This window comes from Electrophorus electricus, chromosome 18, assembly GCF_041902795.1.
Source record: "Electrophorus electricus isolate QZ-2024a chromosome 18, ASM4190279v1, whole genome shotgun sequence".
Lineage (NCBI taxonomy): Eukaryota > Metazoa > Chordata > Actinopteri > Gymnotiformes > Gymnotidae > Electrophorus > Electrophorus electricus.
Genome location: NC_137514.1, coordinates 2057501 through 2069187, shown reverse-complemented (window position 1 = coordinate 2069187; position 11687 = coordinate 2057501). Strand labels below are relative to the sequence as shown.

Below are 11687 nucleotides of genomic sequence, written 5' to 3'. Positions count from 1 at the left end.
CAGTTGTCAGGCCTTCTCATGCACTCATATACAAGCACACAGGCAGGCATATGAAAACCTCTTTATGTAAGACAGTATATGATTTTTTTTCCCTTTTGCACTGTCCACCAGCTCATGTCTAAAACAGCAGGACATGGGAAGCTTCCGAAGGACCCACATTCTTCGTCTGTTTCTGTTCTCTCTCTGTTTGTCTTCCTAAATCTATCTCTGGCTCAGTCGGCGTGTTCCTGGACCCAGCCCACCCTGTGCCCCGTTAGCACCTCCGTCGTTTTATAGCTTCGCGGACAAGAAACGGAACGGGGTTCTAAGGAGTCACGGAGAGTCACGGAGATTCTGCTGTGGGTCGGGGAGCAAGGCGTCTCGAGCGTCCCCTCGCGCTTGCGTCTTCACACTTACCTCTATCGCTTTCCGCCTCTAGCCATTTGCGCAACAGCGAGAAACTCGGAAAGTCTGCTGTTTTTTTCTTCTCTCTCTCTCTCTCTCTCGCTCTCTCTCTCGCTCTCGCTCTCGCTCTCTCGCTCTCTCTCTCTCTCTCTCTCCGCGTGCCTGGACGTCCACGCGTAGGTTGACAACGCGACGGGGAGGAGCAATGAGGAGACGAGGGAAACCCGGTACTTCCTCCTTCCGGAGCCTCGCGAATATAAACACTGACTTTTAACACTGCGTCTACACAAACCAAGAGCCAACCGACCGGACTGCTAATCCGTGGAATAAACCTAGACGGTTTTGGTCTTTCTTTAGTCTCTTCGCCTTCCATTAGAAAAGCAATGAGCTCGGCCGATGTGGAGAGCCTCGAGCCCCGCGCTCGCCCGCGCAGCAGGTGTTTGGACGTGTGTCTCGTGGGCTCCGTGACCACCCTGTTCGCGCTGGTGCTCGGCGGCGCGGGAGCCGCGCTGATGTTCGTGAAGGACCTTCCAGACGTGGCGGAGTCTCAGCGGAGCCATGGGCAGATGCCTTCGGGCCTGCTCAGCTACCAGGTGAGAGGAAGAGTCATTTGACTTGGTTCGCTTGGACAAATGTATTCTGCCGAAACAGTTTAGACTTAGACTGCTGGCTGCACGACTGGAAATCCTATAGTTCGTTGAAGATATGATTGTTTACTTTCTGAAAATTTGATCGTTCACTGAAGAATGAAAATCTAATAATTTCTCTTACTTTTTTCCTCAGATGCAGAACTTTGCCTACATGCGTGCCACATCCCGTAAGTGTTCATTACATATTTCTCCCTCCTGCACACTTATTTTCCTTTCTTTACTAATATACCCACATGTGTGTGTATATTAAGAAATTTTGGCTTTTAAAGCAACCTGCCCAGTGCTGCATGAACTGTTTGAGGGATCATCTGTGCAGATCTGTACTTCTGTGCTGTAGTTGCTGATTCCACAGTTTAATCAGTGTCTTTTCCAGCTAATGACATTTTTATTGTGCTAATCAACAAATTAAGTAAATGGTGCATGTGTGTCTTGCAGAAATTGTGACTGACGTAATGAAATGGGAGCCTGTGAAGTATGGCAATGGAACTACAATGGGCTCACGCTACAGCTACAACACCAATCAGGAGGCCCTGACAGTGTCGCAGCAAGGAAGCTACTTTCTGTACACTCAGCTTAGGTTTACGTGCGTACACAAATGCAACAGCACCACCCTGACGGTGACCTTCCAGGACCAGTTTGCAGTTAAACATCTCTCCTGCACCGTTAAGCTGCCAGAGAACTTCGAGCCTGTGATGAATAAGTGCTGGACTGTCATCCCGCACCTGAAGGGGGACAGCAGGATCCTGGCCAGAGTTTCCGTGCAGTCCAGCATGGACAACTGGAAACTCGACATGAACAGTTCTGGATTTGGGATGTTTCTGGTGGACAGTCCATTGTAGGCAGACATAAGGTGGTCACCAGCAGGGACACACATGCCTTACACACGGAGGTGACTCCCCAAATACACACATGCCTTACAGATGGAGAGGACTCACCAAATACACAGGTGCTTTACACACGGAGAGACATCTTCAGACACACAGCTTTAAGCACAGAGAGGCCTCCGCAAACATGTACCTCTCTGCATCTGATGAGTTTTTTGGGGGGCCATGAACTTTGCACTTTTTGACCCACTCAGGGAGGACTGTCAGCAAGCACTAGGCCTAGACTATTTATACTTTTTCTACTCATATCACCTATTTATACTGAATTTGTATATTTTAAAGTTATTTATGGAGTGTGCAATGTATGTGGAACATATGTAATACACTTGTGTTTATACCATTTTACTGTAAGACAGTGAGAAGGTGTTTACTGTTAGACAGTAGCTGCAGAGTAGATGTCACTACCGATTAGCTGGACTGGGCTAGCCAGTGCAGCATGTCTGCAGGAGCTGTGTCTTCTGAAAGACAGGAAGGTCAAACCGCACTCCATATTCACTAAGTGCCTGGCCACAGCAGTGCAGACCCAGGAACAGTATTGGGAAGTTTCTTGGGTGCCTTGACTGTGTGCTGAGGAGGAGGGTGCAGCCCCGCACTGTGCACATGGAGCTCAGGCTGGTACTGAGACCGCTGCAAACTTCCCAGTGGAATGGATTATTCATATAATCAATAAAGCCACAGTTTTATCTGGAAATGTTGCGCATGCACGCGCGCGTGTGTGTGTGTGTGTGTTTTATCATTTTCTAATATCTCTTCTAGTAGGCCTGTTATAATGTTCTAGCTATTTATGGAGAGATGATGATGTCAGTCAGCTAGTAAATTAAGGTAAAACGTCTGTCGTTTTTTCACATGCCAATGTTTGAGATCAAGCTGAACGTATTTGTGTGATTAATATCTCACTGGTGACGGGTAATGATGAAAGAATGGAGAATTCCCCGTGGTACTAGAGGAGATGATGTCAGAGAGAGAGAGAGAAAATACTTCAACCTATAGCTGACCATCCTGAATGAAGGAAGCAGGGGTTAGCATTGCAGTGAGACAAGTCACATCGGCGAGGCAGGTCAGGGCAGTGAGACGGGGCAGAGCCCTGAGGCCCTGTGCACTCCATTCATACTTAATGCCATACATTTGTGACAAACATTAAATGAGAAGAGATGATTCCAATGACCTATATTATAAAACCTTCTGAGTAGCAGTCTGGTTCTATGTTGGCGATCAGTGGTTTCTAACAGTGCCGCTCAGCAACTCCTCTCTTCAATTACACAGCCTCTGAATGACAGACGTGCACTCACACTCGCTCACCGTGAGCTCCATTTACAGAACTGACAGCAGTGACTGTCCTGAGGAAGAGAACCCACAACCAACAGATCAGTTCAGCTGGGGGCCGGTGCAGGCGCGACGTGGAACCGATGAAGGCGATTGGATACCTTCTTTTATGTAGCTCCTCTTCTACCTTCTATGCTCAGGCCATAACAGGTGGGCGGAAGCTTCTGAGCATGGGGGAAATTTAGATAACATCCAGGACACATGTGAACACGCGTCACTTACAGGCAGCCCCGCTAATGTGGTTTCATCTTTTACCACACACACAAAACCGTATGGCACATACACACACATGTATAAATAACCAACAAACAAACACTCTGGCTCCATCACATCTGTGTAACATAGCGGAGATGAAATGGCTTTATCGCACTCCGTCTCTCCACCAGCCGGACCTCTCCTGCTTGTCACTTAGTTTGTAAACACCTAGGAAAGGAAACAGAGGACATCTTTCGCACTCTATCACCCTGCTGGCATATATATCATGCCTCTTCTTTTCGTGGAGTCCAGCAGCAGATGGATATGAACTATTCAGTGGCGTCAGCCAATGGGCTGAGACTTCTGCTTCCATTACCAACACCCTAAGCTCCACCCCACTCTGCGCAAACAAGAAAGGAGGAAATTGAAGGAGGAATTCACTGACATCTTCCTCTCATTAAGTCTGGTTGCGAGCTGCTCTGTGTAATGTGGGTGAGCTCAGCGGGGGCCCCTGGTGATGATAGCAGGCTGAGCAATCCATGCCATTTTCCGGTAAACACGTCTCAAGTGGCCATGTTGGATCTAGCACACAGTTTCTCAGGAACTAAATCCAGCTGATTTAGTGTCTGATTGTTGGGCCTTAGTCCATATTGGCTATTTTCGTTCTTTTCTTTTGTTGGAGTGTAATATTTTTTCACATACAAAGCAGACAGATCTTCTGATCCAAGGGTTCAGAATGCTGAGAAGCTGCTGTCAGATCATTCTACCAGGGACACTCAGCAAGGCCTTTAGTTGTGGCCATCTCGGGGAATGATTTTACAACCATTTAAGCGTTTCCGAATAAGAAAACTATGCAGTTGTAGAATAGTGAAGGCATACAGTAATGTGTTCATGCAGTTGGTAAGATGTAGCTTGCATTACAGGCTGAAACAGATTATTGTGTGCATAGTCTGAACTGTGAGTGGGACACATAACTGACTACAACATAACTGACAAACATTTCCAGGAGTCCTTCAGCTGCAACTGTGAAACTCTGTTGATGCGTTTGTCGGTCTGCATGTGAGTGTCTGCCAAATGTGTATAAATATAAACCATCCAGACTGGCAGTGATGTGCACTGACACAGTTCTCCTGGATCCATAAGTATTGTTACTGAAAAGGCACTTGCTCAGAGTTTCACACAACTCTTAGATCAGTACATTCCCAGCAAGATGAGAGCATGTAGCAGGTTCTGCTGTTGCTGCTGTCTACGGTCAGGAGTGTCCCACCACTGCCACCTGCTGATGGTTTACAGTGTGATGGCCACATATATTTAACAGTAACCCTCGTTAAGCAGTAGGTGAAGACGCCAGCAGGTCACACACTGATAGAAAAGCAAACCTCATCTTTGCACTATTTATTCAGAATGTTAGTTTTTGTGCATGTTTGTTTATTCAGATTGTTAGGTTTTGTCTGTTTGTTTCTTATTTAACCACATGTCAACAACTTGTGAGACAAGCCAGATAGCAACTAGACCTGTTGAAAGATAGAGAGTGAGAGAGCGAGAGAATGAGAATGAGAATGAAAGGATGTGTGGGTGGTTTCTTGCACAGAATTAATTTTTTTTGTCTTTCTCTCATTCATTTTGTCTCTCTTTCTGGGGAGACTGGGGAGAATAAGAAGAACGAAAAGTAGCTTCTGTCATTTGTTGCGGTGACGGTGGATTTCTGGAAACTTCCGCAGAGACTTTGCAGATTTGCTGATTCATCATCACACATTTCAACCCCCCCCGCCCCGTATTTTCCACAGCACTCTCTCCATTTCTCTTTCTCTCTCTCCATTTCTCTCTCTCTCTCTTTTTTTCTCTCCTTCTCCCTCCCTCCACTCACCACTTCCTTCCTGTGACACTTTATAATTTCTCTCTTTATCTGTCCTGTAATCTTTTGCTCTCTGCCTCTTTTTGTATTTGTGTGTGTGTGTGTGTGTGTGTGTGTGTGTGTGTGTGTGTAAATGCATTGCAGGGTAAGGGCAGCTACAATCTTTCATTCATTGAAAATGATTTTAAAAGCCATAATATGACTGATATTTATTATTTTAGAACAATTTCTGGGCTTCATCTAGCCCAATTAAACAGGCATTCTGGGTTTTGGTGATTATTAAGCAAAAACATGGCACAAGTCTCACTCACCCAATACCTGCATTCAGACCAAAGTTCTTTTGCCCTGCTTTCTGTAATGTTCTGGTCTGTTCCAGCGTCTGCCTGTCTGCCTGCCTGCCTGCCTATCTGTCTGTCTGTCTGTCTGTTTGTTTGTTTGTTGTCTGTTTGTTTTTTTAGTGTGTCTGGCAGACACCGACACCAAACAGGCAGTACACAATGTGTGCTTCAGTTTTACTGTGGTTCTGGAGATCTACTGCCTATTCTAATATTCAGCTCTGGTCCTGGATATCTACTGCCTAATCTAACACTCAACTCGGGTCCTGGAGATCTACTGCCTAATCTAACACTCAGCTCTGGTCCTGGAAATCTACTGCCTAATCTAACACTGACCTCTGGTCCTGGAGATCTATTGCCATACAGAGTTCAGTTCCAGTCTAACACACCTGATTCATTTAGTCATGGCTTTCAGAAGCATGTGATAAATTTTGCAGAGCAGTGGATCTCACTGAACTGGCACCCATGACCCGAGGCCTTAAAACTTTACTGTACTGTACTGTACTGTACTGTCTGCTTTGACTGTACTGTACTATAAACTACTGTACTGTACCATACTATACTGTACTTTAATATACTGTGTTGTACTACACTGTACTCTGCTGTGCTGTACTGTCTGTATTGGCTGATCAGTGGCTGGAGAAGTTGGTAATAGCCAATAGGATCGTGACGAGATCACCAGTGGTCCTACTGGAGCCCTAAACAAATGCATTTTGCCCTCTGAACCCTGAGACAGCTCAGAGGAAGGGACCTCTCTGGGCAAAGGGGCAGAAAGGTCAGGTTAAGATAATCTTACGTGAGTATGTACCATTTAAGAAATATTCACAGAACACTTGGCTCCAACCTTACAATTTGATTGGATGATTTGTGAAATAACGGCATGTGTTTTTCAGACCAAAACTGCATCATTCCACTGAAGCGTTGCTAAGTAGCAACTAGATTTATGCATCCAATCCTTAGTTGTTTTGTACAGTGATAAGACAACATTTGAGGTGCAGCCCGTTTGGAGGGTGTGGCCACAGAAACATTTCAAAATACTTGCAAATCGTTGAGTTTGACTGCAGTGATGGCATAACAGTTAAGAACACTGAGCAGGTCAACGAAGCCAGCCGGGCTGTTTGAGGCACGACCTGCAGAACAACCTTTTATTTCTAACTGCTCATTGAACGCAAAGCTACAGATTAAAATTACAATATACAAATAACACAATAACTTATTAACTCACTTAGTGCGTTCAGCAGAGCGCATCACTCACTCGGAACTTCCTGACCTGCAGACCACCTACTACAAGCGGTGCCAAACCAAGGCCAGGAAAATTGTGAAGGACCCCACCCATCCCAACAATAGACTCTTCTCTCTGTTGAGGTCAGGGAGGCGCTTCCGCTCCCTGAAGACCAAGACAGAGAGGCTGAAGAGGAGCTTCTTCCCACAGGCCATTCGGGCCCTGAATCAGGGAAACTGATAAACTGTGGGGACCACCACCACGTAACATGACTGTATATCTGTACATCTGTATATATAGATTTAGATTTATACTCAATTAACCTGTTACAACAACTGTAGATATGGTACTATACAATGGATCTGTACATTCTGTAGATTGTGTACATATATACTCAACCATATACATTGTACATTGTGTATATAATCATAATATACATATATTGTACATACATTGTTAATATATTTTTGTACATACATAGAATATATATTTATCTGTATATATATTTTTTTCTCTATGCACCCCTGGTTCTCTTCCTCAGTTTGGACAGAGCACTCTCCACCATTTCACTGCGTGTTGTACTGTGTATGACCATGTATGTGACAAATAAACCAAACTTGAAACTTGGCCTTTTAGTTCTTAATTGTATGTTTCTTTTTTAGCCTTTTTTTTTTCTTCATTTTATCTCCACCATCATCATCTTCACTTATTTTCACTTTCACCTGAATCAATCCAATCAGACAATGTTATCAAGATCAAATTCCCTAGAGCACTGGGTCCATGTGCTCCTCATTTATGCTTCTCATAAAGACTGTGTTTCTTCACTGACGCTGTGAGGTGTTCGCCCTGAGCTTAAGTTCCTCTGGGCAGTGATGCTTCTGTGTTGATTGACTCTGGTTCTAGATGGTCCCCGGTTGGATTTATGTGCTGTGTGGACCGTTTTTCTGGCTTTCACACAGGCTGCCTTTGAGCCCGAGTCTAATGCTCGTTGGGTTTGGTAATCATACTGTTTTGGTTTTGGTCTTTATTGTTATTTAACTACATTTTTGGATTATCCATCTGTCAATAAAAACGCAATGACTATTATCTGTGTGTGTGTGTGTGTGTGTGTGTGTGTGTGTGTGTGTGTGAGTGTGTCTGTGTGTGTGTGTGTGTGTGTGTGTGTGTGTTCATCATTGTCTGTCTTCCTGTCTGTCTTTTTCCCTATCTCTCTCTCTCTCTCTCTCTCTCTCTCTCTCTCTCTCCCTCTGTCTCTCTGTCTCTCTCTCCCTCTGTCTCTCTCTCTTGCTCTGTCTCTCTCTCTCTCTCCCTCTGTCTCTCTCTCTCTTTCTCTGTCTCTCTCTCTCTCTTTCTGTGTTGCCCTTCTTCTCTTTCTGTCTGTCTCTCTGAGACTTTTAGCTTCCTTATGTGGGTTTGATAATCCATATATGCACTGCACTGTATGAAGAGGTGAAGTAGTCTACTAGTCTACCCATCAGTCTACTGAGTCCTCGTATGTGATTGATTTGAGGTATAGCCGCAGGTCTCAGACCTGCAAAACCTCTGCCACACACCTTTTCAATTTTTCAAATGAGTCATCTACTGAACGTATGTAACCCAAGCACAATTACCAGTCATTCTGAAATCAATATATGTAAATGAATACCACAAGTAAAGAAATTTGAAATGAACAATTTATTTATAATCAATAATTTATTTATATTTAAAAAAAAATATATTAAAAATCTGAATAGGTATACAGCATATGAAAATCTACAAAATGTATGAAAACTCATATTTCTTTATCTGGACAAGCCTCACTGTAAATCTGACCCTAGTTAAGAGAAAGGCCTTCAGTTTCCTGAGATGCAACTGTCTGCACTGGACTTCAAAGACCAGCAATCTCTGCTCCAGCAGCTCTACATTTACCCAAAGCAACTTGCAATTATGCCTGAACAAACTTGAGCAATTGAGGGTTAAGGGCCTTACTCAGTTACTCAACAGTGGCAATCTGGTGCAGGGTTTGATCTGACAGCATTCTGATTTCTTTTCAATTACCTTAACCACTGAGCCGGTGGACACCAGCACTCACCTAACACACCTGAGCGGTGTGTTACACACCTGCAGGGAGGACGGTCAGCCCATTGGTCTGCTGTGAGTGAGAGGTTTGCTGATAATCTCAAAATTAATCCTGGAGCACATCTGTTCTTGTTTCAGTAATGTGTCCTCTGTAACTGTTCATTCATATTATATTGCGTATTATACGCAATAGGGTATTATACGCAATATAATATGAATGAACAGTTACAGATGACACAAGGAATTACTGAAACAAGAACAGATGTGCTCCAGGATTAACTTTGAGATTATGAGCAAACCTCTCACTCACAGCAGACCAACGGGCTGACCGTTGCAGTACTTACCACTCAGGTGTGTTAAACGTGTTAAACCTGTAATAAACGTGTATTAAACGTGTTAATAAAGGCATTTTATGTTTTTATATCGAGAGTGTGCCAGAGGTGCCTTTCACACTGGGAAGAATTATTTATTCTTTGAATAAAATGACAATGTTTAATCAAAAAACTATGGTAAAATAATTTACAATAAAAATAAATCAAAATAAGAAAATATCCAAATATAAGATGGATGAATGATGTGTGTATTGTGTGTGTGTGTGTGTGTGTGTGTGTGTGTGTGTGTGTGTGTGTGTGCACCTAAATCATGAAGACACCAAAAAAGTTGTCATAGACCCCAGTTCTCAGCAGACTGCCGTTGTTGACCTGCACGTACACGCTATCGTTTTTATAGAGGTGGAAGACTCCTCCCAGGTAGCTGTTCCCCACGTCAGCCTGCTCTGTGTCCTCCGACTCGACACAGCTGTACCTGCAGAAGAGCCCAGCACCAACGCAGCATGAATGTGAAAGGCTGATCTGGAATCAGTAACGAAGTGAGTGAAAGGCTGATCTGGAATCAGTATGAAGTGTGAGTACCTGAGACTCTCCATGAGGTTGGTGGGGGCGTAGCTGTAGCGTGGTGAGCGACGCATCACTTGGTGCTTGAAGGGGAAGCAGTTCTCTGAGAAGCAGACCTTGGAGTAGATGTAGTAGAAGCCCTCTGTGTGGATGTGCAGAGCACCGGCATTATACTGCAGGCCTCTCAGGAACGGAGACAAGCCCTCTGTCTGCCACTCCATCACGCCGTCGCCACGCGCCACTACACCCATACCTACTCAACACAAAAAATGCACAGCATTCTGAGAATGTGTGTGTGTGTGTGTGTGTGTGTGTCTGTTCTCTGTGTCTTACCCTGCTGTAGAAAGGCAGCTGGATTGAGCTTCTTAGTTGTCTTGGCAAATAATGGGGGAATTTCATTTAAATCTGTTCAGGAGACAAACACAAACATTGTTCACACACACATACTGTTTATGCACGTGCTGTTCACACATGCACTGTTCACAAACCTGCTGTTCGCACACGTGTTGTTCATACACACACGGTTCACCTGCTCACTGCTCACCTGGCACTCCACGTTTACACTGTTATATATATATAATATATATATATATATATATATATATATATATATATATATATATATATATATATATATATATATATATATATATATATATATATATATGTGTGTGTGTGTGTGTGTGTGTGTGTGTGTGTGTGTGTGTGTGTGTGTGCACGCAGGGTGGGGGGTGTTTAGCTCACACACCATCTGAGCCTTGGTGTTTCTTTTTCCCCTGCAAAAAATAACATTTGAATATTACTCATATGCTATTTATTAACTCATTTGGGTATTACATAATAACATATTTGATTATTATTACTATTTTAAGTTAACATAGCCAACAAACTGTACACAATTGCACATATTCTCACATACTGACTCAAATATTTTAAAATGTTTGTCAAACTCACAATCCTTTGGGCAGTTTCATGGGTGTGTGGAGATGCCTACGAAGAGAGAGAGAGACAGATGGAAAGAAAGGAAGAACATATAGTGGAAATCTCACAGACATACTGATCATTTAAGTGCCCCCCCCCCACACACACACACACATACACATACACCCCCCCCACACACACACACACACACTTGCTTGCTGTGCTGAAGTTACTGTTGTAGGAATATCCAGGTTAGGGGAGTCATAAATAAATGAATGTGTGAAAACCAGCAGCTAACAGGTAACAGCTAACACTAAAAACCTGTTATAAACTATAATATTCACTTACCATCTACTTTAATATATGTATATGAATTTAGAGAAAGTAAGTGGGAGAGGGAGAGGTTTTCCAATCTTACTTACACACTTACCAAACACACTACAATCTGTACTTACACACTTACCAAACACACTACAATCTGTACTTACACACTTACCAAACACACTACAATCTGTACTTACACACTTACCAAACACACTACAATGTGTACTTACACACTTACCAAACACACTACAATCTGTACTTACACACTTACCAAACACACTACAATCTGTACTTACACACTTACCAAACACACTACAATCTGTACTTACACACTTACCAAACACACTACAATGTGTACTTACACACTTAGATATAAATTATATGGTGTACCAGTCTGAGGTCAGTGAGGAGAAACGCAAGGGAAGTATTTCAATTAGGTTAAGAAATATTTCACAGAATCTTCGGGCATGATCAATAGACTTTACTCAAACACACACACATCCACGCGCACACAAACACATACAAACATACATACACACCCACACATCTACTCCCCCACATACACATAGTGTGTCTACTCCAGGGCTTGAGTGTGGAGCATCAGGGAGTGTTCTGAGAATTATGGAGAAGTTTCTAGTACATG

General features: G+C 43.4%; 2 protein-coding genes across 3 annotated transcripts in view; one reads left to right on the top strand and one right to left on the bottom strand.

The window, feature by feature from the left end:
- Positions 1-565: 565 nt before the first annotated feature.
- Positions 566-2609, top strand: LOC113582858 (uncharacterized). Its single transcript, XM_027018873.3, has 3 exons — positions 566-977; positions 1168-1201; positions 1470-2609. Exons 1-3 carry the CDS (start codon positions 768-770, stop codon positions 1871-1873), a joined length of 648 nt encoding a protein of 215 aa, XP_026874674.3. The 5' UTR covers positions 566-767; the 3' UTR covers positions 1874-2609.
- A 6880-nt stretch (positions 2610-9489) lies between these two features.
- Positions 9490-11687, bottom strand: part of tnfsf14b (TNF superfamily member 14b) — a 3601-nt gene continuing 1403 nt past the window's right edge. For both annotated transcript variants that reach the window (XM_027018869.3, XM_035535178.2), the window contains 5 exons: positions 10754-10789; positions 10548-10575; positions 10133-10204; positions 9818-10052; positions 9490-9710 (listed from right to left, as the gene is read on the bottom strand). In XM_027018869.3, the coding sequence (XP_026874670.1) occupies positions 9542-9710; positions 9818-10052; positions 10133-10204; positions 10548-10575; positions 10754-10789 (540 nt within the window). In that variant the 3' untranslated portion in view covers positions 9490-9541. The remainder of the gene's footprint in view (positions 9711-9817; positions 10053-10132; positions 10205-10547; positions 10576-10753; positions 10790-11687) is intronic.